Source organism: Sminthopsis crassicaudata, chromosome 1 (genome assembly GCF_048593235.1).
Source record: "Sminthopsis crassicaudata isolate SCR6 chromosome 1, ASM4859323v1, whole genome shotgun sequence".
Classification (NCBI taxonomy): Eukaryota; Metazoa; Chordata; class Mammalia; order Dasyuromorphia; family Dasyuridae; genus Sminthopsis; species Sminthopsis crassicaudata.
Genome location: NC_133617.1, coordinates 662260014 through 662287013, shown reverse-complemented (window position 1 = coordinate 662287013; position 27000 = coordinate 662260014). Strand labels below are relative to the sequence as shown.

Genomic DNA, 27000 nt, shown 5'->3' with positions numbered 1-27000 from the left:
GATCTGTTAGACATTTCTCCTTTCTAAATTAGTTGAGGATGTACTGCAGTCAGGAAACAGGAGCTTAGTGGGTGGTCCAAAAGGAAACCTGTGTTCTGCTACAGGAAGAGAAAGGAAGTTGGGTTGGGAGCTGCCTTAAGGAACTGCTATGATGCAGACTAGCTTCAAGGTGAAAATGGTGCCCATGGAATGGTCCTTGTGACCTTAGAAATTGAGATGAAGAAACAGATAAAAGCAGCCTTAATAACAATAGGAGGCAGCATGTTGGAAAAAAATTTCTTGATTTGCAATTTAGGAGTTGGGTTCAAATTCCAGCTTCCACTAAACAACCCTTGTACATTTGGGTAATTCATGTAACCTCTGTGATCTGTTTCTAAATTGTAAAATGAGAGGGTGGGATGTGGAAAAGACCTCTAATAGTGTTTCCCACTTCCCACTATCAAATGTTGGTTGATGGTACATGGCCCTGAAGCCACAGAGATCTTCAGGAGAGGTCAAAGAGACGATGGGTAATATTAGGAAATTCTTTAAGGAATATCAAGGAAGAACCACAGGGCCGAGAACAACTGCACAATCAGAGTGGAGTGGAGTCCAAGACTAGTGAGGATGGCCTGGCACTCCAAATTAGAAGTTAAGATTTAGACTCTAGTTCTCAGATTGAGGATCTGAGGATCCCTCTACACTTGCATGTGATATCAACCTAAATTAACCTCAGGGTAGAAGTTTAAGTATATTTGTTTGGCATCGTGATAGATACAGTTGAAATGGAAAGGAATAAGGACTTAAATTCTCTGTTAACTGTGTCACTAAGTACCTGGATCTTTGCCCAGATATTAAATAAAGGTCAGAAATCTTCACTCTTGAACTTGGCCATTTCTATGCTCTTTGTGTATTTTTTTTTGTTTGTTTTCTTTTAATTTGCTAATAAAGTACCTCTTGAAAAATTCCAACCTTAGGCAAACTAAGAAAAAAGGTGTTTTCTCTACTTTGATTAAATGGAGAAGGGCTCCAGTTCCACCCACAAGGATTGGATGCAATAGGGGCAGCAAAATTGGCCAACTCCAGACCTTGCAAAGAATTGGCAGAACTGAGTGAGAATCTAGGAGGGAATGAGTGGCAGGGGGAAGGAGACTGTCTTATCCCACCTAGTATCATCAGTCTTCCTGTCCCAAAGACAACAAACACATACTTGGAAATTTTTAAAGTTTTTTGAATTGAGTTGACTTAGGGAGAGCTAATTTTTTTTTTTTGAGAAGAGGATAGAAAGAAAAAATGAGATGTCATAGATTGGAAGACAAATGTCTGACTTTTCAAATGTATATTTCTTACAAAATTCTAAAATGTTTTATTAAAAAGTTGGGTAATAAACACCTAGAAAGGGAAACAATGATCCCTAAAAGACTGGACAGGATCTGGCTTAAAGATAGTTTGGCTTCATGCAAAATAAATCCTTTCGAGATACTTCATTTCCTTTTTTCCCCATAGGGTTACAATTAGTAGAAGAAGAGGATTTAGCTTACCTAGATTTTAGTAATAAATAAAAAACCCCACCTCTTCAAGTCAGAAAGACCTGGATTCAAGTCCCAACTATAGCAGACAGTGACTATGTGATGCTGGAAAAATCATTTACTCTCTCAGTGCTCCAAAACAATTAACCAACTCTGACAAAATGGAATTTAAGAGAGATAAAAGTGAAGTCCTAGTCTGGGGCTAAAAAAAAAAATCTACTTTATGAATTCAAAATGGAATGGAGGAGGAGACTGGACAATCAATCATTCCCCGGGAAAAGAACTGGGTGTTTTAATAGACTGCATACTCATTATGTCTACAGTGCAACACGGTAGCCAAAATGCTCTTGAAATCTTAGATTGCATTCATAGAAACAAAGTGTCCAGAAGAGTAGAGATGATTATCTAATTCTTTTCTGTCCTAAACAGACCATTTCTGGAGTATTGTGTTTAGTTTTGGGATCCACATTTTAAGGAAGATTTTGAAAAATGGGAGAGCATCCAGAAGAAAGCCCTCAAGTTAGTGAAAATATTAGGAACAATTCCATATAAGGATTGGTTGAAAGAATTGGGAATATAATTAAGAGAAGAGAAGACTTGGGGGGAACGTGACATCTGTCTTCAGATATTCGAAAGCACTGGTCTATGGTTAAGGAAAGGAGAGAGGAAACAAACATTTAATAAATACCTATTATGTGTCTGACACCGTGCAAGGCACTTACAAATATTTTTTCATTTGATTCTTAGGAAGACTTAGGAAGTAGGTACTATTATTATCCCCATTGTACAGTTGAGGAAATTGAGGCAAACAGAGGTTGTGACTTGCCCAGACTCATTAGATGTTAGCTACTGAGTATGTAAGGCCACATTTGAACTCAGATCTTTCTTCTTCCAGGCTCAGCTCTCTATCCATTGTGCTACCTAGTTGGATAATCGATTTGATTTGTTCTGGTTGATCTCAGGAGGCAGAGCTAGGGGAAATAGGTGGAAGTTGTAGAGAGGAAGTTTTAAGCTTGATATAAGGAAGAACTTCCTAATTATTAGTCATCTAAAAGTAAAATGATTGACCTTGGGAAGTCCTGGGTTGCTGCTCAATAGAGGATTCAAGCAAAGGCTGGATGGCTACTGGTGAGCCTTGGACCAGATGGCCTCTGACACTGCTGCCAACTCTGCGATCTTGTGATTCTATGACTTGTTTTATAGCTTTGCAAACAAGCATAGATTTTTAAATTAAATGTGTCATTAAATTTTAATATCAGATGATGTATAACAACCAACTGCACTTGCTTAGCAACTATTTACATTTAAATTCATTAGTTTCAACAGATAAAGCATCATAACTTAACCAGTCACTCCCTTTCAGACTTTGTCCATTCATTCCTGTTCCCTTTTCCTTTTAGGCAGTCCTAATTAGTGGGTCTGGTTCTCTGATCTGCTTCTGCTTTTTTGTTTTGCATTATTTCGTAGAGACTTTTTGCTGATTCCTTTGTATTCCTCATATATGTCAGTTTTAATTTAGCATAGAATTTTTAGAAAAAACAATGTGAAATAAAGGAATTTTTCTTAGACTGTGATTAGACTTTTTATTTTTATTATGAAGATTCAGATCAATGCTAAGATCAAATATATATGCAAAGTGAGAAGATGCCAGGTCCCTTGCACAGGGGAATAAATGTACTAACTTCAACAAACATGAGATAGAACACTCAAAAACAATTTCTGACTCTTCAGGAGAAATTTGGGAAAATATATCTGTTATCAGGTTACAGATAGGTTACAGTTAGATACGTACAGGTTACAATCCAATGTGGTGTACATTTGAAAATGAAGGTGAAAAGTATTTAAGTTTCACAGGTCTTTGTTTTGAGCCCATAAAAACTAAAACCTCAAAGGTTTCAGTTTTATATACAATGGACAGTGTCATATCCTGGCTTTACAGACTTTTCACAGACAAAAAAATCATTCAGGATGTGAGTCCTCTCTTACAGCAAAACATTTGGTTCTATTGTGGATGGGGCAGAAATATATGGATTAACACATTTCTTAACTCCCATCTTTTCAGATTCTATTCTTGAGCTTTTATGGCACTCATGGTCATGCACTTTTATGGCACCCAGATGAAGAGTCAGAGAACTGAGTTTTAGATTCTTTGACTAAGTCACTAGGTGTCTCGGAAGTTCCTTCTTTTCTCTGAGTTAGTCTGTCTCTAAGGTAGTTCCTTCCATTTCTAAGGTAGGGGCTTAAGTGATCTCTAGGGTTCTTTTGAACTCTGACAAGCCTACATGATTAGAAGGACTCATCTCTCTTCTTTGAAATATGTGAGTTTATAATTTGAAGTTTTAAAGCATTACTTGGGGAAAAAATGGAATTTCTGTCTCCAACATCTCATTTTGCTTCTTTGGTCTCCTAAGCAAAATGGAAAGCTCTTGGGATACAATTCAAGATTTTTGAGCTAATTCTTAACTGAATCTTCTGCTCATCATTGACTCTGTATTTTATTCAGTTGTATTTTTGCTGAATATTTACTATGTTTAGTATTATATAGCATGTGCAATAGTAAACAAACTTTAAAGTACTATGCAGGCATACCTTGGTTTTAGACCTTTGTAGTAAAGCAAATTTTACTATAAAATAAGTGAGATGACTTTTTTGATTTCCCAGTATATATAAATTTTGTTTGCAGTATCATTTATTTATTTTCAGACATGTTATAGCTTTTTATCGACAAAACATAAGCATGGGTAATTTTTCAACATTGACCCTTGCAAAAACTTCTGCTCCAACTTTTCCCCTCCTTCCCTCTATCCCCTCTCCTAGATGTCAGGTAGTCTCATACATGTTAAATATGTTAAAGTATATGTTTATCATTTATTATTTATGTAATACTATTATGTCTAAAATGCCTTAATTAAAAATACTTTATTTCTTAAAATAAAATGCCAACTGTTATCTGAGTCATCAGTGAGTTGTAATCTTTTTGCTGGTGGAGGGTCTTGCCTTGACATTAATGGCTACTGATTGATCAGGATGGTGGCTGCCAAAGGCTAGAATAACTGTCTATTTCTTAAAATAAGACAATGAAGTTTGCCACCTGGATTGATTCTTCCTTTCACTTGAATATTTAGAGCTCCTGTAGGATTATTAATTGGCATTGTGTCTCAGGGCATAGAGATACCCAAGAAAAGGGAAAATGATCAGTTATTTTAAAACTTCTTCATATGTTTATAAATTGTCTCCTCAATAGACTGTATGCTCTATAAAGGAAAGAAACTGGTTTATTCATCCAGTGATTTGTTAAATATCTATTATGTGTAAGGAAAAATTTTTAAGAGACATCCTAATGTCCACACTTATCCCTCTTACTTAAATATAGCTTCTTTGAGCTCTCTTCCTCTATTGCTGAAATGTTGTTCCCATCAGAGATGGCTGTCACTCTCAGACATCAAGACTAATGAGACCAGAGTTAAATGAAGTTAGGAAACCAACTTAGGTCAGGAGAGGTATTGTCTCCAGGCAGAAAAGATAACCTGCCATCCATCCCTCCTGAGGATGTCTTTCTTTTGAACTTAGACATATTTATTGTACATGTGTTGTAACCTATATCACATTGCTTGATGTCTTGGGGAGGGGGAAAGGAAGGAGAAAAATTTATGGAACACAAAAATCTTACAAAAATGAATGTTGAAAACTATTTTTACATGTATTTGGAAAAATAAAATACTGTTGTACTCAGACATACTTAATTATGATTGGCTGGATCCCTAAAACTGTTGGACTGTATTTATTTCTTGGTGGCACTATCATGTTCCAAGACTCCAAGGCTTTCTGATTCCCCCAGAGTCTTAAGCATGGCTCTAGGCATGAGGTAGGGTTTTCAAGAGGACTTTACTTGCACTTGAGGAGAAAAGATTAAGAAAGGGCAAAATATAGAGCACTCAACTGTTATACTCTGGAACATTGAATTCTTATCTTATGATTCCTGATCAAAAAAGTTGATAACAGATTTAGCTTGACTCTGCTACTTATTACCTATGAGACAAAACTCTCTTTACATTTATTAGGAAAAAAAATAAAATATTATTGAAAATAAGTCCCTTCCCTACTCTGGGGTTAGACTTGGTTTAGGTGATTACAAGGGTCTCTTCTAGTCTTGAAATTCTAGGGTTTAATATTACAACATGGGAATAACAGTAAAGCAGAGCGTTCTTAATGTGGTAGAGAACAAAGAGCATTTGACCAAAGTAAACCCGCTCTGCCAGCTACCAACTGTCTAACTTTGGACTAGTCATAACCCCTGCTTCATGGCTTCCTCATCCATAAAACAGAGAAGCTCATTTGCTTGTCTCATAGAGCTGTCCAGAGGCTAAAATGAGAGGGTGGATTCCATTTAGTTAAACAAACATTTTATTAATAAGTGCTTGTTTGTAAAGTGCTTTCTAAACAGAAGTTGCTATTATTCATTGTCTGTTAGGCTGTGTTGGGCTGTGGTGTGAGTGTAGATTGTCAGCAACATGTAGTATTATTGTCAGGTTTTGAGAAGTGATTCCAGATTGTTATCAGTTATGGTTGTCAAATGGGAAACATTCCCCTAACAGCTGTCCTTTGTGGACTTCACAATATTTTGATGGCTTTTTTGATGTTTTAAATCCAAATATGTCATGTGACCATGAATGAATCATCTGTCCCATTCTGAGTGGGGTTGGGGATGGGGCAGAAGGAGTGGTTTATTTAGATTTTTTTCAAGGGATCCATGAGCTCATCAGTATGTACATTATCTCTACTGGTACAGATTGCAATTTAATCACATTTTCTCTAACTCATTTCTCTATAAATTCTCTTCAAAACTTTAATTCAATACATGAGAAAACTCTCTTCTATTTCTTATATCCTAGAGGTTCCCCCAAAGTACTTGAGCCCGCTCTTTGTTATGTCCCCTTCTTTCTTTGTGATTGACCACCTTTTTTTGATGGGCTATAGACCCTTGGCAAACATAAATTCAGTCCTTTCACCTTATATGGGAGGAAACTGAAGTTTAACAAAGTTATGTGATATGTCAACACATTGCATAGGGAGTGTCAGAGCCCAGTTTGGGATTTAGGCCGTTTTTGCCTTCAGCACCAGTGCTGTTTCTACTTTCTGTCCTTAATAATAAGAGAGGGCTCAGAACTTTCCTCTCTTGCAGGAATGTTTGTCACTGGACTTCATCAATCAGGAAGAATCATACTTTGTAAGGAGGTCCAACAAAGAGAAAAAGACTGAGCCTGAAGTCCACTAAGGCCTAAGACTTTTGAATGCCCTTCTTTGCCCCTTCTCCCCTTACAAAATTCTCCAACTCTGCCAAATTCTGGCTTTAGTGATGCAGCTAATTACTACCAGTACCCTACTCACCATATGGTTGACAGACTGGAAGCAGTTACAGAACATCTCTCCAAAGTCTCTCTAAGGTATTTCCATCACACTTCATGACAGCTCTTCTGGAAGCAGCTCCTTAGATTCCTCTGTGTGGGGAATTGCATCAGCAGGAGTGTTTGCTTGTGGGAACTGGGCTCATTGACTAGTCTCCTGTGGAATTATGTTCTCAGGTTTATTAAACACTGGGTTTGGTATTCAGTTGATTCTGTTTCATCTTTACCTTGTTTGTTGTGCCAATTTACTTTCCTATTGCTTTCTGAGTAATATCAATAGTTTTGATGATTATACGCTATAGTATAATTTGAGATCTGAAAGTGTTATTCTACCTCTTCCCCCACTCCTTTCTGTCATTCGAACTGTTTTTTTTTTTCATTATTTCCCCTGAGTTAAAGGCCTTTTATTCTTCCAATTGAATTTTATTATTTTATCTAACTATAAAATTTCCCCTTGGTAATTTGGTATAGCTGTAGATCTATAAATTAATTGAGGTAGTGTCCTTGTTTTTATTATATTATATGATCCAACCATGAGCACTGACTATCCTTCCAGTTATTTGAGTCATTCTTTATTTTTCTAAAAGGATTTTGCAATTATATCTATACAGATCTTGAGTGTGTCTTAATAATTGACTTCCAACTGATTTATGGGTTTTGTAGTTATTTTGAATGGGACTTGTCTCTGTTATTTCCTTCTGGATCTTTATTGATATAAAGAAACTATTTCTTTATTGGTTTTTATGTGAAATATTATGATATTATGATAATGGTGATATAATTAATTAATCAATAAGCATTTTTTAAGTGTTAGAGCTTTTACATTGCCAATGATGGCAACATTAAGAAGCAATTTGATGAAGAGAAACTTACATTCTTCACAATCTAATAGGAAAGTGTGCTCAGGTAGTATTTGACTGAGCATAATGGCTTGCTGGTAGATGATGTTGTGTAAGCATGTTGGGCCAGAATTTAGAAGTGGAATCTTGTCATCTGTCAGTAGACTGTGTGACTTTGGATAACTTATTTAACCTGTCTGAGTCTCAGTTTTAATTCATTTCTACTGTGCTAAATGCTGGACAAAGACAGAAATGAAATTGCTATTACCCTCAAGGAACTTATGTTCTTTTGGGAGAAAATAAACACAATTTAAAAAGTACAGACAAAATATATGATGGAAAGGCAAAGACATTGGATATTTTGCTGAATATTGAAGGAAGCTAGGGATTTTAAGAAGTATAGGTGAGGACTGAGTTCATAAGACTAGGTTGATCTCCCTGCCTTAAAAATCAAGTCATAATCCATCAGTCCAGAAGCATCTCCTTTAATGAACTAGGCTCTGCAATCTGGAATTATGCCCAAAAGTTATCAAACTGTGCATACCCTTTGATCCAGCAGTGCTACTACTGGGCTTATATCCCAAGGAAATACTAAAGTGGGGATAGGGACCTGTATGTGCCAAAATGTTTGTGGCAGCTCTTTTTGTAGTGGCTAGAAACTGGAAAATGAATGGATGCCCATCAATTGGAGAATGGTTGGGTAAATTATAGTATATGAAGGTTATGGATTATTATTGTTCTGTAAGAAATGACCAGTGGGATGATTTCAGAAAGGTCTGTAGAGACTTCCATGAACTGATGCTGAGTGAAATGAGCAGAACCAGAAGATCATTATACACTTCAACAACAATACTGTATTCTGATGGAAGTGGATATCTTCAGCAAAGAGAAGATCTAATTAAGATCCAATTGATCAATGATGGACAGAATCAGTTATACCCAGAGAAGGAACGCTGGGAAATGAACTGTTTGCATTTTTGTTTTTCTTCCCAGGTTATTTTTACCTTCTGAATCCAATTCTTCCTGTGCAACAAGAAATTCGGTTCTGCACACATATATTGTATCTAGGATATACTATAGCACATTTAACATGTATGGGACTGCCTGTCATCTAGGAGAGGGGGTGGAGGGAAGGAGGGGAAAATTTGGAATAGAAGTGAGTGCAAAGGATAATGTTGTAAAAAATTATCCATGAATATGTACTGTCAAAAAAAAGTTATAATAATAAAGTTAATTTAAAAAAATTAAATTAAATTAAAAAAATGAACTAGGCTCTGTGCTAGGCAGCTGATGATACAAAAACAAAAATGTAACTATGCTTATCCTCAAAGAACTTATGTTCAATAGGGGAACCACACTTATCAGCAACAAAGCAAAGCCACAAAGAGCATCAGAACAAAAACATTCAAAAATAAATATAAAAAAGAAACAGTTTTAATAGGTGGGACTTTCCAGTTCAGGGCAGTGACTTCCAAAAGGCTTCCTTCCCATGAGGTCCAGGATCTTAAGAACCATGGCACTATGCCTCAGGAACTTTTCAAAGCTTTCAAGACTAGAAGGATTAAATAAAAACAAATGAGTAGAAGATCCATGGAACCAAGGTCCTGACTTCTCTGTAATGGTAATACAGCCAAGTCTCTTCACATCCCTGCACTGCTCCATTCCCCTTCGTGGTCTGTCTGCCCCCAACGGCTCCCTGCCCTGGTTCTGAAATTTCATTTCCCCTCTAAAACTCTCCTTTACGCTGCAGCCTTTGGCATCAGACCACCCCCCTTCCCCTCCCTCCTTTCCCCTCCCCACATTTATTTCCATGGTAACCATTCTAAGGCATTCTGCTGGCAGAAAACTACTTTCCCTCTTTCATCATGCAAGCTGGCTTTGTCAGGGGCTCAGTGTTTTCTTACAGCTGTGAATGAATTAGCACTCCCTCAAAAAAAAAAAAATAGAGAAAAGAAAGAGAAGAGCCACCTTTGGATGGGCAGTGAAGTTACTCTTTAAGAGACCCTCAGTCAGGAAGAGCAAAGCAACCTTCAAATGACCTGTTCCCCCCCACATGGCTGAAGGGGGGAAACCACCAACCCAGCTTCATTAATTGATTAATTGGTTGACTGAATGAGGGCTGGTGGGAGTGGTATCCAAATTATCATTTTGTGAAGTGAACCTAGGGGAGGAGGCCCTGCCATGAGTGGCTGCGAGGGGGCCAGTGGGCAGATGGCTGGTTGGGCTCCGAAGCCTCCGGCTCCCCGGTAAGCAGGCTCACGCCTTCTTGTACGAGTCGCTTTCCTCTCTCCAGGTGTAAGACTTGGAATGTTGCCTCAGGCAGGGTTTGGGGATCCCACGGCAAAGCCCGGAGGTGCATCTGATTAGTCCGTGCATGCCTTGGATGTGTGATGTTGCAGGGTTAACTCAGCCAGTCTGGGTGGGGGCTTTTAACAGGAGCTTTGGTTTGTGTGTGTGTGTGTGTGTGTGTGTGTGTGTGTGTGTGTGTGTGTGTGTGTGTGTGTGTTGCTTTTTTTTTTTTTTTTTTTCCCCTTTACCTCATCAGGGAAGCTGGCAAGTGACTCGCGTTTTAGAAACTTGGCCATTCTCTTTTGCTTTTTTTGAATGAGACTTTGTTCCCTACACGTGGGTGAGTCTTTCCTGCTAGATCCAAGCCAGTTCTAGGTGGTGCTTCGTTGAAGGGGATTTGTAGGACTGCGTGTGCATTTCAGGAATGGGAAAGGCGTGTGGGACTCTGAGTGTGCATTTTAGAAAAGGGGAAAGTGTGGGGGCGGCTCTGTGCGTGCGTTTCAGGAAAGGGGAAAGCTTGCCTTTTAGGGAGCGAGTTTAAGTGGAAGGACATGGGGGTGGTCGAAGCGAAGCTAATCTCAGCCGGCACGGTCTGTCTCTCGCTTCTTTGAGTGGCTGGGTGCAGAATGTGAACGTAGAAGGGATTCTTGGCATTTGATTTTCTGTTGATATTTTGGATACATATTTCAGTAGTGAAATGGTTATAATTGGTTGATATGGAGGTCTTGGATGATTGATGGAGCATCATCTGTTGGTGACTTGATAATGTAAACATTTGTTTTGTCTTTGTCTTTTGCCTTGCTCTATAGTAATTTATTTTTAGCTTATTTTTTTTTTTGACGTTTCTTTTCAAGTGGGCGGTAAGGAAAAAATTAGATCGTGTGCTTTTAAAAATCCATTCTCAAATGCCACTGCCTGTGAGGTTGCTATGACAACAGGGACCGTGTCTCAGATGTCTTAGAGCCTTTTTCATGTGTTGGGTTACTACTGCCTCTAAATATTTTCCCTAATAAGAGAAAATAAAATAAGGGAGTCATGGGTACTTTGTTGTAGCTGAGTGTGAGACTCATTAAGTGTGAAGAGCTCATTAAGAAAACCTAGCTCTTTGAATAAAGACTTAATTTTTCTCTTTTTTTTTGGGGGGGGAGACACCATAAAAAATAGTTACATACTGTTGGATTTGGGAAGGACCTTAGAGGTCACCTAAATTGAGTCCAACTACCTTTTTTTTCTTTCTTTTTAAACAAAGAAGAAAACAAACCCCGCATGGGGGGGAAGTATCTGGTCCAAGGTCACACAATAACTTCACTGACTGAATTTGGGAGGGTAGATTTAATCCGGGCAAGGACCTTAGAGGATATGGACCCTCCATTTTTCAGATAAGAAGTGAAGGTTAGGGAGTTCTTAGCTTCCCCAAGGTCACGCAGGACTTGGCACATAGTAGGCACTTAATAAGTGGGTGCATTCAGTGAGGAAGGTTTTGATCCTGGATTCCTCTAGCTCCACAGCTAGCTTTGTTTACGGCGGGCTACATTCCCAGTTCTCTTAAACGAACAAGACGTCATCCCTGCAGTGACGATCTGGGAGGCCTGGTAGTGTTGCACCATCTTTTCCTAACAAAGACCCCTCTGGGTGAGCTTGGTATTTGAGAGGGTGTGAGGTCCTGGGATGAAGATTTGGGGATGAGCGGGAAGATGGAGCTTTGAGACTGTGGGCGGGTCCCTTGTGTGGAGATCAGTGTTCACACCTGCAAATTGGGGATCGTAGCACTTGTTACTGCCCAGAATCACGTGGGGAAGGCGTGGGGTTCCTAACCTTCGGTTGTAAAGATTTACCCATGCGTCAGTTTTTAAGGAGCGGATTCATTTTGGAGTCCCAACATCGGGGAGCCAAGGAGAATAGCACGGGCGTATGTAGAATGTACAATTTATATATGTATGCATTTGTAATGTGTACATACACACATGGATACATATATGAATATATACTGTGTGTGCATACTCATGCAGGGGGCAGTGATGGCGCCGTGGAGGGGGCACTGGGCTTGGAATAAAGAAGGCTCATCTGGGCTCCCTCAGACGCGCGCTGGCTGTGGGGCCCTGTGGAAGTCACTGCTCCCCTCAGTCTCCTCCTCCATCACACGAGCCGGAGAGGGCGGGGCCAGCTGCGCCAGAATCTTTGCCATGAAAACCCTCACGGGGTCACAGGGAGTCCGAAGTGTTATTACACCCACAGAGCTTAGAGAAAACGCGCTTTTCATTAAATAAATGACACGATGCACGGGTGTCAAATGTCTTATACAGTTTGAAGCTATTAAGGATAAATTCGTTCATATTGAAAAAAAATCAATGGGCACTTTGTGGCCCCGTGTCCTTGTTGGGGCGCTCATAGAGAACACAGCGTGCTGGAGGGAAGGCGGTAAATCAGGGCTCTGCCATTTACCCTCCATGTGCCCGGTGAAGTTCTGGGGCTCTGCCTCGGTTTCCCCTTCTGTAAATTGGAGGGAAATGGACTCCCTCCCAGAGAATGCCAAGAAATAGAGTTGCTTCATTTTGGAAGCAATTTAAATGTCACAGCTTTAAAAAAAAAAAAAAAAACTAAGAAAAAATTAACAAACAGACTGTGTTATAAACTGGAATACCAATTGATTAATGAATGAATAAATGTGAGAATGGGCCGCGGAGCCAAGGAAAGAACCTAGGCCTCCCTCTAGGAGGTCTGAGCTCAGACGGTCCCTCTGTCCTGGCAACCAATCCCAGTCACCTTTACAGAGTGCTGACTCTTGATTGGTGGAGCCTCAAGCGGACCGACCTATCACACAGCAGGAGGTTGCTGAGTGAGCAGTAATCTGGAAGGCCTGTCAGGCGGAGGAGGGCGAGGACTGATGTAAAGGTCTGACCGGTATGGAAAATAAGTCATACAATTATTTGTTCGGGACCTGGGGGAATCGGTTTCTGTGTTTATTGACACGTACACACTTATACACGCACATACACATACAAGTGTCAGCAATCTTCTTGTAAGTTTAAAGCCACAATAGCAAATTAACAAGTTTAGTAGCAAAATATATCCAGTGAGAGGGACAAATGTAAATAGAGGCCCACAGAAACACACACGTGCAGAAAGATGGAGAAGGCGGCTTTGTGACTTGAAATAGACATTCTTAATGGATATTTCCACCAGTTGAATTCCAAGAAACCTTTATTGAGCGGTTGCTGGGATGACAAAAACAGAAAGTAATTCACCCTCAAGCTGTATCTCCCCAAAGAACTGGGCTTGGCCCAGTTAGGTGGTGACCCGGAAACAGTTCTGGGCCTGGAGTCAGGAAGACTAGTTTAATTCAGACGGCAGGCGCTCACTAGCTGTGTGACCCTGGGCCAAGTCAGTAACCCTGCCTGCCTCAGTTTCTCCATCTGTGAAATGGCAAAATACTCCAGTATCTAAAACTCCAGTGTGATGCTAAAGAGCTGGACATGACCAAGAAACAACGGAACAGCAGCTTGTGAGCCTGGGGCCTGTCCTTAATGACCAAGAAGGATTCTAGCAAGAAGCAATCTCATTGGATCCTAATCCCTGAACCATCCTTTCTACCCCTTAAGGAAGGGCTTTGTCTTACGTGAATGCTGTATCTCTCCCAATACTTTGCTCTGTATATATAAAGTCTAAGCGTTAATTTTACCTTTTGGAATTTTTTTCCAACACCTTTTTATATATATATATATATATATATATATATATATATATATATATATTTTATAATATTATCCCTTGTATTCATTTTTCCAAATTACCCCCCCTCCCTCTATTGCCTCCCCCCAACGACAGGCAATCCCATACATTTTACATGTGTTACAATATAGTCTAGGTACAATACATGTGTGTGAATATCATTTTCTTGTTGCACAATAAACATTAGAATCCGAAGGTACATGCAACCTGGGCAGACAGATATTAGTGCTAACAATTTACATTCCCCTCCCAGTGTTTCTTCTCTGGGTGTAGCTACCTCTGTCCATCATTGATCAACTGGAAGTGAGTTGGATCTTCTTTATGTTGAAGATTTCCACTTCCATCAGAATACATCCTCATACAGTATTGTTGTTGAAGTATACAGTGATCTTCTGGTTCTGCTCATTTCACTCAGCATCAGTTGATTTAAGTCTCTCCAACCCTCTCTGTATTCCTCCTGCTGGTCATTTCTTACCGAGCAATAATATTCCATAACTTTCATATACCACAATTTACCCAACCATTCTCCAACTGATGGACATCCATTCATCTTCCAGTTTCTAGCTACAACAAAAAGAGCTGCCACAAACATTTTGGCACATATATGTCTCTTTCCGCTCTTTAGTATTTCTTTGGGATATAATCCCAGTAGTAGCGCTGCTGGGTCAAAGGGTATGCACAGTTTGATAACTTTTTGGGCATAATTCCAGATTGCTCTCCAGAATAGCTGGATTCTTTCGCAACTCCACCAGCAATGTATTAGTGTCCCAGTTTCCCCACATCCCCTCCAACATTCATCATTATTTGTTCCTGTCATCTTAGCCAATCTGACAGGTGTGTAGTGGTATCTCAGAGTGGTCTTAATTTGCATTTCTCTGATCAGTAGTGATTTGGAACACTCTTTCATGTGAGTGGATATAGTTTCAATTTCTTCCTCTGAGAATTGTCTGTTCATATCCTTTGACCATTTATCAATTGGAGAATGGTTCGGTTTCTTATAAATTATGGTCAGTTCTCTATATATTTTGGAAATGAGACCTTTGTCAGAACCTTTGTTTTTAAAAATATTTTCCCAATTTGTTACTTCCCTTCTAATCTTGTTTGCATTAGTATTATTTGTACAGAAACTTTTTAGTTTGATGTAATCAAAATCTTCTATTTTGTGATCAATAATGATCTCTAGTTCTCCTCTGGTCATAAATTCCTTCCTCCTCCACAAGTCTGAGAGGTAGATTATCCTCTCTTCCTCTAATCTATTTATTATCTCCCTCTTTATGCCTAAATCATGGACCCATTTTGATCTTATCTTGGTATATGGTGTTAAGTGTGGATCCATATCTAATTTCTGCCATACTAATTTCCAGTTTTCCCAACAGTTTTTTCCGAATAATGAATTTTTATCCCTAATGTTGGAATCTTTGGGTTTGTCAAAGATTAGATTGCTATAGATGTACCCTTTTTTGTCCTTTGTATCTAATCTGTTCCACTGATTTACCGGTCTATTTCTTAGCCAATACCAAATGGTTTTGGTGACTGCTGCTATATAATATAGCTTTAGATCAGGTACACTTAGACCACCTTCCTCTGAGTTTTTTTTCATTAGTTCCCTTGCAATTCTTGACCTTTTATTCTTCCATATGAATTTTGTTGTTATTTTTTCTAGGTCATTAAAATAGTTTCTTGGGAGTCTGATTGGTATAGCACTAAATAAATAGATTAGTTTGGGGAGTATTGTCATCTTTATTATATTCGCTCGGCCTATCCAAGAGCACTGAATGTCTTTCCAATTATTTAAATCTGATTTTATTTTTGTGGCAAGTGTTTTGTAATTTTTCTCATATAATTCCTGACTTTTCTTTGGTAGATGGATTCCCAAATATTTTATACTCTCAACATTTGTTTGGAATGGAATTTCTCTTTGTATCTCTTGCTGTTGCATTTTGTTAGTGATATATAAAAATGCCGAGGATTTATGTGGATTTATTTTGTATCCTGCCACTTTGCTGAAATTTTGAATTATTTCTAGTAGCTTTTTAGCAGAGTCTTTGGGGTTCTCTAAGTATACCATCATGTCATCTGCAAAAAGTGATAGTTTAATTTCCTCATTTCCTACTCTAATTCCTTGAATCTCTTTCTCGGCTCTTATTGCCGAGGCTAGCGTTTCTAGTACTATATTGAATAGTAATGGTGATAGTGGGCAACCTTGTTTCACTCCTGATCTTACTGGGAAAGGTTTTCCAACACCTTTTTAAAAAATGATTTTTTTTTTCTGAGTCTGGGGCTAAGTGACTTGCCCAGGGTCACACAGCTAGGGAGCATTAAGTGTCTGAGAGCAGATTTGAACTTGGGTCCTCCTGAATTTAAGGCTGGTGCACTATTCATTACGCCACCTAGCTGCTCCTGAAAGTGAAATTCTTTAATGAGGTAACGATGAGTAATGAAAGCAATGTCATAGCTCCACACTGTCATTCAGAAGGGTCCAAGTAGAAGTTGAATGAGCAGTGTCAGTTTCACACCCCAAATGTAGCATCTGAAAACATGTTGTCTCTTACACTTGAACTCATCTTCCAGATGTGGGTTTATTTCTGTGCTTTCAATTACAAGTGCTCTTGGCCCTGGAAATGAAAGGAATCTGACTGTAAATGTATGAAATACAACTCTCAGCTGCTTTTACACTCATAAGTTTTTCTTATTAATATAACCTCTAACCCTGTTACTGTGGTGATGACAGAAGCACAGGACAGGGTTCCAAATGGTAGGTTCCCTGGCCTTTTTTTTTTTTTACTGCTAGGCTAACTTCTTACTGTTGCTGGACTTGTTGAAGGACTTGCTATCAAGCTGGGTGGAGGGAACAGAAAAGTTCTCTAAGAGCTATGTGTCTTCTTTCTCAGGTTTTTTTTTTTTTTTTCCTTCTTGATCCGATTTTTCTTGTGCAGCAAGATAACCATATAAATATGTGTACATATATTGGACTTAACATATATTTAACCTGTATGGGACTACCTGCCATCTAGGGGAGGGGGTGGGGAAAAGGAGGGGAAAATTTGAAACAGAAAGTTTTGCAAGGGTCATTGTTGAAAAACTATCTATGCATATGATTTGTAAACAAAAAATTTTAATAAAAAAGTAATAAAAAGACCTATGTCTTTGGCATGTCACATCTCTAGTCATCTTATTTTATAGATTTATAAAATCGATTTTCTAGATATATAGATTTGCTATATATAGAAACTAAGACCTAGTGAAATTGTGACCTATCTAAATTTACCCTGTAGTAAATTATAGATTGGGAGACATTTTTCATGTCCTAATAATAAGAGCAATAATAACAATAATAGCTAACATTATACAGCACTTATCATGTGCCAGACTGTTTACAAATCCACTGTTCTCTTTAGAGAACTATTTGGCAGGTGAAGAAGTCTCAAGACATGAGATTGGGCAAGTGATAGGATACAATCTCTGTTTCATTTGGTAGCGGCGGTTTTTGTGTACAGTAAGTGCAGGCTTTGCTTCCAACTTGTTTGGCGCTCACCTTTACTTCTGATGTCTTCTGCCCAGTCCACCCTTTTTTCTGTCTCTTAGCTGTTTTGATTCTTTAGTAATTCCATATAATTTATTCTTTTACATTAGAAATGTTCTCTTTATAAACCCTAGCTAAGTAATACTTGGTTTCTTACAGAAATCCCTCAGAATTGGTATTTCTCTTTTCCCGGAAACAGGTGGTACAGTGGGTAGAACTCCAGGCTTAGAGTCTGGAAAACTCATCTTCTTGTATTCAAATCTGGCCTTGGACATTTACTAGCTGTGTAACCCTGGGCAAGTTACTTAACCCAATCTGCCTCGTGTCCTCATTTGTAAAATGAGCGGGAGAAGGAAGTGGGTCCTATCTTTGTCTAGAAAACCTCCAAATGAGGTTGTTAAGAGTTGGACATCATTGGGAACAATAACAACGAATTCCTGCATTCGATACATTCTTATAATGCCTTCCTTGCTATCCCAACCTAGTTAAATGAGTTCTGCTGAGCCTACACAAAGATTGAGTCAATAAAATTAAGTTATCCATGAGTTCCTTTTCAGAACTGAGGAAATTGAAGCCCAAGAGAGCTTTCTGTGATTAAAAAAATAAATAAATTATTTTTTGACATTTTTCTTTTAAAAATTTGAATTCCAAATTCTCCCTCTTCCTTTCTCCTTTCCTTCACTGTCTGAGAAGGCAAGCAAAAGATATTGTTATGCATATGAAAACATAGAAAATATTTTCATAATAAGCCATCTCTCTCTTTTTCTCTCTATCTCTCTGTCTCTGTCTCATTCTGTCCCTTGGTCTCTCTCTCTCTTACATGCACATGCACACAGAAAATTATACTTCACTTGTCATTCAGAATTTATTAGTTTTTTTCTGGAGGTGGAGAGCATTTTTATCATGATGAGTCCTTTGGAATTGTCTTGGATCATTGTTTTGGTCAGAGTAGTTGTCTTTCACAGATAATAATCATTATAGCATTGCTGTTACTGTGCACAATGATCTCTTGATTCTTCTCACTTTACTTTGCTTCAGTTCATATAAGTTTTATCAGGTTTTTGTTTTTGTTTTTTCCCTGAAACAACTTTGTCATTTCTTATAGCACAATAGTACTTTGTTACTCTGATCACTCCCCAATTGATGAATATCCCCTCAATTCAATTAAAAAAGAATTGCTTTAAATATTTTGAGATATATACATCTTTTTCATTTTTCTTTAATATCTTTGAGTACAGACCTAGGAGTAGTATTGTGGGATCAAAGGGTATGCATAGTTTTATAAATGGGGATATTTCCAAATTATTCTCCAGAATGTTTGGACAAGTTAACACCTCCATTACCAGTTTATTATTGTACCTGTTTTCTCTCATTCTCCCCAGCATTTGTCCTTTTTGAGGTATGAAGTGGTATCATGGAATTATTTTAATTTGTATTTCTCTAAAGCAATATTGATTTAAATAATTTTTCATATAATTATATCTTTGATGTCTTTTGAAAGCTGCTTATTCATATTTCATTGATCATTTATCGGTTGGGGAATGGCTCTTATTTTTTATAAATTTGATTTGTTCCCTAAATATCTGAGAAATGAAACCTTTATATGAAGACCTTCCCCCTCTTTTCTCTTTTCCCATCCCGGTATATTTCTTATCCCCTTCCCTTCCAATTTCCATCCTGGGTAAGATAGATTTATTTTCCCAACTGAATGTATGTTTGTGTGTATTCTTTCCTCTTTGGACCAATTCTGAGGAGAGTGAGGTTTAAGCATTGCTTGCTTGCACCCCCATTTCCCCTTTACTATAAAATTCTCTTTCTTGTGAGAAGGTTCTTTTATTTGAGAAGTTTTTCCTCATTTTCTTTTCTCCTCCTCCCAGTGCATCTTTCTTTCACATTCCTTCTTCTTTTTATCTTTGGTTATAATATGAGCTTCTTTGCCTTCTGGAAGATCATATTTCTTTAATCTGAGAGCTGCTATATCTTGTGTTTTTCCTTAACTCTTCCAGGAATTATTGTTAAACTTGGGTCCAATGAGCATTTTACTGTGAGCCTTTCTTTGTAGTTGTTTTTTGGACTATTGTCTTCTGGGTTTATTTCATCTTGGTCGTCCTTGTCATTGTAGTAGCTGTTTATGATTAAGTTCTTTTTTTTTGTTGTTGTTGCTGTTTACTCATTTTCCAACCTATTTCTTGATTTTTGAATTTATTTTAAATTTGGGCTCTACTATCTGGTGTGGAGAGATACTGTCCCAAGTTTCAGGTTTATTGTGTAGCTATTTTCAGAGCTAGTCGTGGAGGTCTGCAAGTTTTCAGTGTTTCACAGTGTTGTGAAGAGAGGAAAGATGTGGTCACTGCTCTCCTCACTAACTTACTAACTTTTTGACTCTCAGAAAATCACTTAATTTCTGCCTCAGTTTTTTCATCTATAAAACAGAGATAGTAAAAGCACCTACCTCTCAGGGTTGTTGTGAAGGTGAGAAGAGATATTTGTAAATTGCTTTGCAAACCTTAAAGCAATATATAAATGGCGCTCTTCACCCTGGCTCCCTAGCCTGGGTGGCCAAGCCAAGATGGATAGCCAAAAGAGGTAAGGGTTTTGGTAGTGAACACATGGGTCTTCTGACCAGGTGTTCACTAGGGAACCAACAAGTCAGGGCATCAGTTAGGGCATTATGTGAGTAGGTATAATAAAGGCTTTTAAGATTACACGTGGTTGTTCTTGAGCGCGCTACCGGTTATTAAGCTATAGATTCAAGAGATTGTGGCCAGAGACCTTTGAAGGCCTCAGAGGAGGCGAGCCGGGCAGAGTTGACACTGCAAAGGACAGTGGTCAAAGGTACTCTGTTGAGCCTAGAGCAGACTAGTATCTATAGCAGACTATCCTCTTCCTCCTCATTATTATTGTAGTCCTTATTATCTATTAGGGAATGTCTCTTAATATTATACAGGGCCTTCTAAAAGTCTTGGTGCAATTTAAAATATAATCACTTACTACTTTTAAATAATTACAGCTTAAAACTGCACTAAGATTTTTGGAACACCCTGTATATTTATCGCTTCTCTATAAATTTTAGATACTATTGCATTATATTTGATTAAAATAATTTTCCTAAATTTTTCTCTTATTTTATCTATCTAATTTATGTAAAGCCTTTTTTTATTTTATTATCTATTTTTATGCTGTTCCTTATCCTTTATTTGGTTAAGAATCCTTCTTTCCTCTCCCAAACCATACTTGTGAAATGTACCTTTTTCCGTTCTTTTTTATTCAGGATGTGTTGTCCATTTATGTAATAAAAGTGTCTGGATCTTCCAGTAGAAGCTGTATTGACATAAATTGACTTTTTCCTACAGTACAGCTCTTGTCTTCTTCCATCTTTCAGATATGGCAAATGGAGGGTTTGCTTTTATTTGAGACAGATATTTCCAGTTAATACATGTACCAAGAGTGATGCTTCTGCTTGAGATGATCTGAATTATAATGTATCATACACTAGGTTCCATTATGGATAAGAGACTAAAGGGAGAGGAAGGAAAATTATTTTAAAATTAATTTTTAAAAATTATTTTTAGCTAATTTTTTAGGTCAAGAGCAGGTTGTAGAAAATATCAGAAGTATCTACAAAGCCCTTTACTGAATTTCTAAAGAATAGGTTAAAAATGGCATTTAATTAAACTGACTTATTGAGTGTTATGTTTATTTATTTCTTTGTCACAGTCTCCATTTGCAAGTTGATTTTTTTTCAAGGGGGAAATAAAGCCAAATATCACAGGGTTACACATATAGACACTTGATAAATGCTCCTTATTGAAGAAGAAAGATAGTTGCTTCTCTGCAAGCTCAGATGTTATCATAATAGACCTCCACATTCATGCTGTGCTTACTCTGACCCTTCTGGAAGAAAGTCTCCTCAGTGCCCCTCTGTCTCAGAGTCCAAGCCAAGCTTTTCTCTAATTCATTTTTTTTCCTGCCAGTTTTAATTGTTTTTTTTTTCTAAGTTTATATCTACACTGGCAAGTTTATTTTCTACATGTGAAATCTGTTTCATCAAATCAGTTTTCAAAACTCACCTCCCCCAAAACCCCATTTACTTTCTTAGAAAACTTTTCTGAAAGGAAATTATTTAAATTGTCATTTTAAGTAATTGTTATGACAACAAAGTCATCAGATGCATGGAAAACCATGCCAGAGGTTTCTTGGGGTAGAGGCTAATTTTTTTAGCAACATGTATTTAGAAAAATTCTAGAAAAGGTGTAGAGCCAAATTATGTCAGAGCTAGAAGGGATCTTAGATACCATTTAATTCAACCCTTTTCCCGTCCTTTGTATGAAGCAACTCAGGTCCTTTACTTTATAGTCTGACATAGTTATCTTAGTCACTTTTATATTCTCTAAATGTAAATAGATTACTTTAAAAGCTATTTTATATCTTAATGTCATAGAATTTAGAGCTTTCAGTACCAGTTAAATTGATAGTGATGTATTGACATGATTTGAGATATAAAATTAGTTTTGTAATGTTAGTAGAAAAGATTATGATTTTAATCTGCTTTGAACTTCATGGCTTATTTCAAGACTATCACTATCTGAATATGAAATAATATTTATAAGTTTTGTAGTAGACTGTGGTCTAAGTTACAAAAGTTCTAATATGACCTGTGATTCAAAGGATGACTTCCATTTATGATTTTGTTTTAGAATTTTTATCACTTCTCAAATTCAATATATTGTCATATACATTTTAAAAATTTATAATAAACCAAGACCTAGACTAACCAAGACAGTTGAGTTATACTATTGGTACCACATGTTTGAGAGAATTGAAGAATTAATTCTTGGAGTATATGAAAGAGGGAAGGTCCCCAAATTTGGGAGCAATCTCAAAAACTTATTACTGCTCCCCCTTCCAAAAAAAGTAGCTAAGAGAATATTAATAACCAATAATTTATACTTTTATTTTCTTACTAATACAAAATTTTTATGAGAAGAATCCATAGGTATTGAGAGATGAGATTGAAATGCAGGTGAAGGTATGACAAGAGTACAGGGGGGCTTTTAAAATTTTAAATTTTTTTCTAATTATAGGTGAAAACAGTTTTTAACAGTGATTTCTAAAAATTTTGAATTCCAGATTCTCTCTTTCCTTCTCTTATTTCTCCTATTCTTAGGAAGGTTAGCAATTTGATGTAATTTATACATGTGCAGCTGTGCAAAACATATTTCCTTATTAACCATGTTGTAAAAAGAAAGAGACAAAAAAATCCCAAGGAAAATAAAGCAAAATAAGTATGCTTCGATCTGCATTCAGAGTTCATTAGTTCTTTCTCTGGAGATAAATAGCATTTTTCATCATATGTCCTTTGGAATTGTTTTGGGTCATTGTATTGCTGAGTATAGCTAAGTCATTCACAGCTGATCATTATATAATATTGCTGTTATTGTGTACAATGGTCTCCTGATTCTGCTCACTTCAGCTTGCATCATTTCATGTAAAGTCTTTCTACATTTGAAATTAGCCATATTTCTTATTCTTATAGAACAATAGTATTCCATCACAATCAAATACAACAACTTTTTCTCACCAGTAATTTCAGAATTTTGTGGATTTAGTTAGAGGGCTGTACTTTCTATACATTAGGACTCAGAAAAGTTGAAAAAAAAAGCCAACAAAAACTCAATCTCTTTAACCTGATTAGGAGTAGAAGCTCCTTGCGACCAAAAACTGTTGGATTGCTAGCATATTATTGATGTTAATAAATTGGGTTAAAATTTCCAGCATTATGACTTAAAAAATAATAATGGTTATTATTTCCTAATCAGATAAGAAAGCAGAAAGTAAAGAGTCCATTATTTCATAGCTAATGCCAGTTATCTTGACTTTAAGCCCAGCTCTGTATAGTAGAACAGGTTCCTTTGAGTTTGAAACGGAGAATATGAAGCAAAGTACTATGAAATTAAGCTGGAAGGGTAGATTAAAGCCAAATTGAAGGTGGAGGTTAACTTTTAATTCAAGTTTTTGTTTTAGAGAAAGATGGTAACTACTGAATGTTTTTGAATAAGAGTAATGACAAGCTTAGACCAATGCTTTAAGAAGATTATTTTGGTATTTGGCTTGGAGAGGAGAGATATTAATAGAATGGAAAATAATTAGAAAGCTTATTCATTCATTAAAGAAATATTTATTAAGTACCTGCTCTATGCATTTTACCATAGTATATATTGGGATACAGAGATGAAAATGATTCTGCCTTCTTGTTCAAAGAGCTTAACATTGATCAATAGGGGACTACATACATATACCCCCCCCAAAAAAAAGAAAAACAACAACCCTATTATGCAGGTAGAGAGAAAAGAGTGCAAAACAGAAGTCCAGGCAAATGTTTATGAGAATTTTGATGAAGGAAATATTTCTTTCATCTAGTTTGGGTAGTTGGGTGAAGGAAAGTCACGATCCTAAGAGGTGGGTATGCTGGGGAAGGCTTCCTGGAGTAGGTGGCATTTAAGAATAAAATGAAACAGAGTCCATTAGGTCTATAAATACTTTCAGGCATTTGAACTAAGTGGGTTACAACATTTGCATGTTGAGTTTGCCTTTACATTTTCTGGGAGCTGGGACAGAGAGGGAAGTACATTGAATATGGGGTTTTCATGTTTTGTTTTGTTTTGTTTGTTTCTTTGTTTTGAGACCAGAAAACATTATAGAAATTTAGCTGCAAAAAAGATTATTTATTGCAATTCATTGCTCATGGGAAGCATGTTGAATGGTAGAGTAGACAATATATTCACTTACAGTTTACCTGAGATGTAGAAACATTGTCTAACAAGATGGTTATTGTCCTGATATCATACACATAGGCATAGGCTTATCATTAACTGGGAACTATGAGGGACCTGAGATTGGGCTATCTGAGTCCTTGCTTACAGTGTAACCTATTGCAGGGTCAGAACTTGGAAAATACAGATGAATGGATAGTTAATGTGTCCATTAGACACATTTCTCAAATATCACCTATCTTAAAGAAGCTTTAGATTGGTGCTACATTTCATTCAATTCAAAATTAAAGTGTCTATAAAGCAGATAATCTATGTTGTTGTTTCAAATATAACCATAGAGTTTAAATACTAAATGAGAGTAAGGCAAAATTGAAATTCTGATGTAAGGGATTTTTTTAAGGATCCTTGGTATCCTTATTATCATATACATGTTTGAGATATGGTAGATGCTTATGAATTGGATTCTGCTGATAATTACATCAAGTAAAATATAGTGGAAAGAGTGCTGGACTTGGAGTTGACAGAACTGGTTTGGAATTTTGGCTTCAAAACTTTCTAGTTTTGTGACCCCTAAAGAAATCACTTCTTTAAGCCTCAATTTCATCTGCTGTAAATGGTATAAGTCAGGAGTGGGCAAAATGCCTAGCCCCCAGGCTGTAGAAGGCCTGAAAAAACTAAGGCAACCATAGGCCATGATGAGTTGAAAGCTAGGTACAACAGTCTCCCACTGCTTGAGTTCTAAAGTTGATAATTTTGCATGGCCCACAAATGAAGTTTTAAATATCCAAAGGGCTCATGGCAGAAAAAAAGTTAAATGAAGGGGTTTGGAGTGTAAGATCTTTTTAAGGTCCCTCTAACTTTCTATGTTAAAGTTTGAAATAATTTTTTCTCTTTGGGCCTCCATTTTCCCACCTGTAAAATGGGAGAAACAATACTTATATTTTTTATACTTTGTATACTGTAAAATACTATAGAAGTATGAGTTGTTATTTGGGTGTATGGATAAAAACTTTAAGAGAAATACTAAAACACAAGCCTATTTCCATTTATTATTTAATAATAAAATTTATTAGGTTACTACTGTTCTATTAATTTTAAAATTAGTCATTTTATTGTATTGTTAGCAGTTGTGTTGTCATTTAGCTTCTGAAAAAACATGAATGGTCTAGGATCAATATTGAAGTTGGAATGGTTTGGCCAACAGACAGTGTGTTAAATCAAAGACTGGTAATTGAATGGGAATAAAAGAATGAGCTGGATTGTTTTTGAGAAAATGCATAATACTTTCAGTAATCCAAGCTATTCCTAAAACAAAAGCATTTTTTGACACCAATTTTTTTTATTTAGTTCATTTATATGATCATGAACAATGGAAATTGTGTATAACCCAAAGGGCAGTGGAAAGAAAGTGAATGTAAGTTTGTGGTTATTGTTGTTTAGTTGTGTCTGATTCTTCATGACCCTATGTGGGGTTTTCTTGCAAAGATTTTGGAGTGGTTTGAGGCAAACAGGGTTAAATGACTTTCCCAGGGGTCACACAGCTAACAAGTGTCTGAGACCAGATTTGAACTTGGGAAGATGAGAAAAATTCCTTATTCCAGGCCCAGCACTCCCTCTGCTATGTCATCTAGTTGTTTTGAGTGTAGGCAGTTGATTATGACTTGTGAGCAAGAAATGTTGTAAAAGATATCCAGAAAGTATATAATTGCAGAAAGTGGTCAAGTGGTACCAAGAGTGAATGATACCAGTGGAAAGTTGAGTGCTCATTGTACAGATGCTGTGTTAAGAGTCTTAGAGAAAGGCTTCCAATATGTTGGGGGAACTTCCCATGGAAACTTTATGGGAGTATGTGAATGAGTCAGACAAGGTGGCGAGATCAGCATGAATTTATTATCTGTTCCTCTGAGGGGAGTGCCCACATTAATGAAGATAATTAAAGCATTGCATTTAAAACTTTACTTTTTTAAAAGATGAAGTAGACCACAATCATACTCATTATACAAGAACAAAAATGGGATAATAACAGTGCTTTAAGGTCTGCACAACACTTTACAAACAATAACATATTTAAGTTGAAGCGTGTGAGGCTGGTATAGGTAACTGCCTATACTTTGTATCTTCGTTTTTACATATACATATAAGAAGCACAGTGACTTACTCATGATCACATAGCTAATTCATATTAACATTGATATTTGAACCCATGTCTTCCCAAGACTAAATATAACCCTTGATCTACTTACCATACCACAGTGTTTTTCTAGTTTCATTCTGTAAAGTTAACTTAGCCAAATGATTTGGGATTCTGGCCTGGGAGCCATAGTTCAGGACAGATCCTGTGACTCAAGACCTGAAAATTTGCTGTTTTTGTTTGACTAATTAGATGCTTTGGTATAATAGCTGATACTACCTTTTCCCAGATGAAGAGAAAGGATTATAGGATTTAGAAATGGAAGGGGCCCTAGTACACCCCCTTGTTTGTAGAACATAAGGACCTAAGAGTTAACCACACATGTAGAAAGTAACAGAGCTGGGATTTGAACCCAGAGCTTCTTATTTAAAAGTCAATATTCTTCCATTTTGCCATAATACCAAGAAACAAAACTGTGAAGAGGACCTCATAGCACACTATAGTTTGAAGCTTGACCTGTCATCAATTGAAATTTGTACTTCTGTTATCCCCTTTCTATCAGTCACATGGCAGACAGCATTACCTCCCAAATCTTCATGTCTTGTCCCTCAAAGGTAAGCCTGAGGAGGAGGAAAGAGGCAGTGGATTAGAAGAGGGAATATCCTACATAACCAGGGGATATGCAGACCTGTTCATCTATATTTCTTTTTTGTTGAATCCCTATGACTCCTTAAAAGATTTCTTCTCTTATTTTGCTCTTCATTTCCCCTTCTCTCAACACATATACATATCAACTCCCCACC

At 37.1% G+C, this 27000-nt stretch overlaps 1 protein-coding gene across 6 annotated transcripts in view; it reads left to right on the top strand.

Annotated features, from left to right (window-relative positions):
• FGD3 (FYVE, RhoGEF and PH domain containing 3) overlaps positions 1 to 27000 on the top strand; it is a 191575-nt gene that overhangs the window by 40131 nt on the left and 124444 nt on the right. The window contains exon 1 of one of the 6 annotated variants that reach the window (XM_074283058.1): positions 9621 to 9998. The exons of 4 other annotated variants lie outside the window; for them this stretch is intronic. Coding sequence is in view for 1 of the 2 variants with exons in the window: in XM_074283053.1 (XP_074139154.1) it covers positions 10357 to 10381 (25 nt within the window). In the remaining variant the exon portion in view is untranslated. Of the gene's footprint in view, positions 1 to 9620; positions 9999 to 10288; positions 10382 to 27000 lie in introns of those variants that run through there. One more of the 6 variants, XM_074283053.1, reaches the window with a different exon arrangement.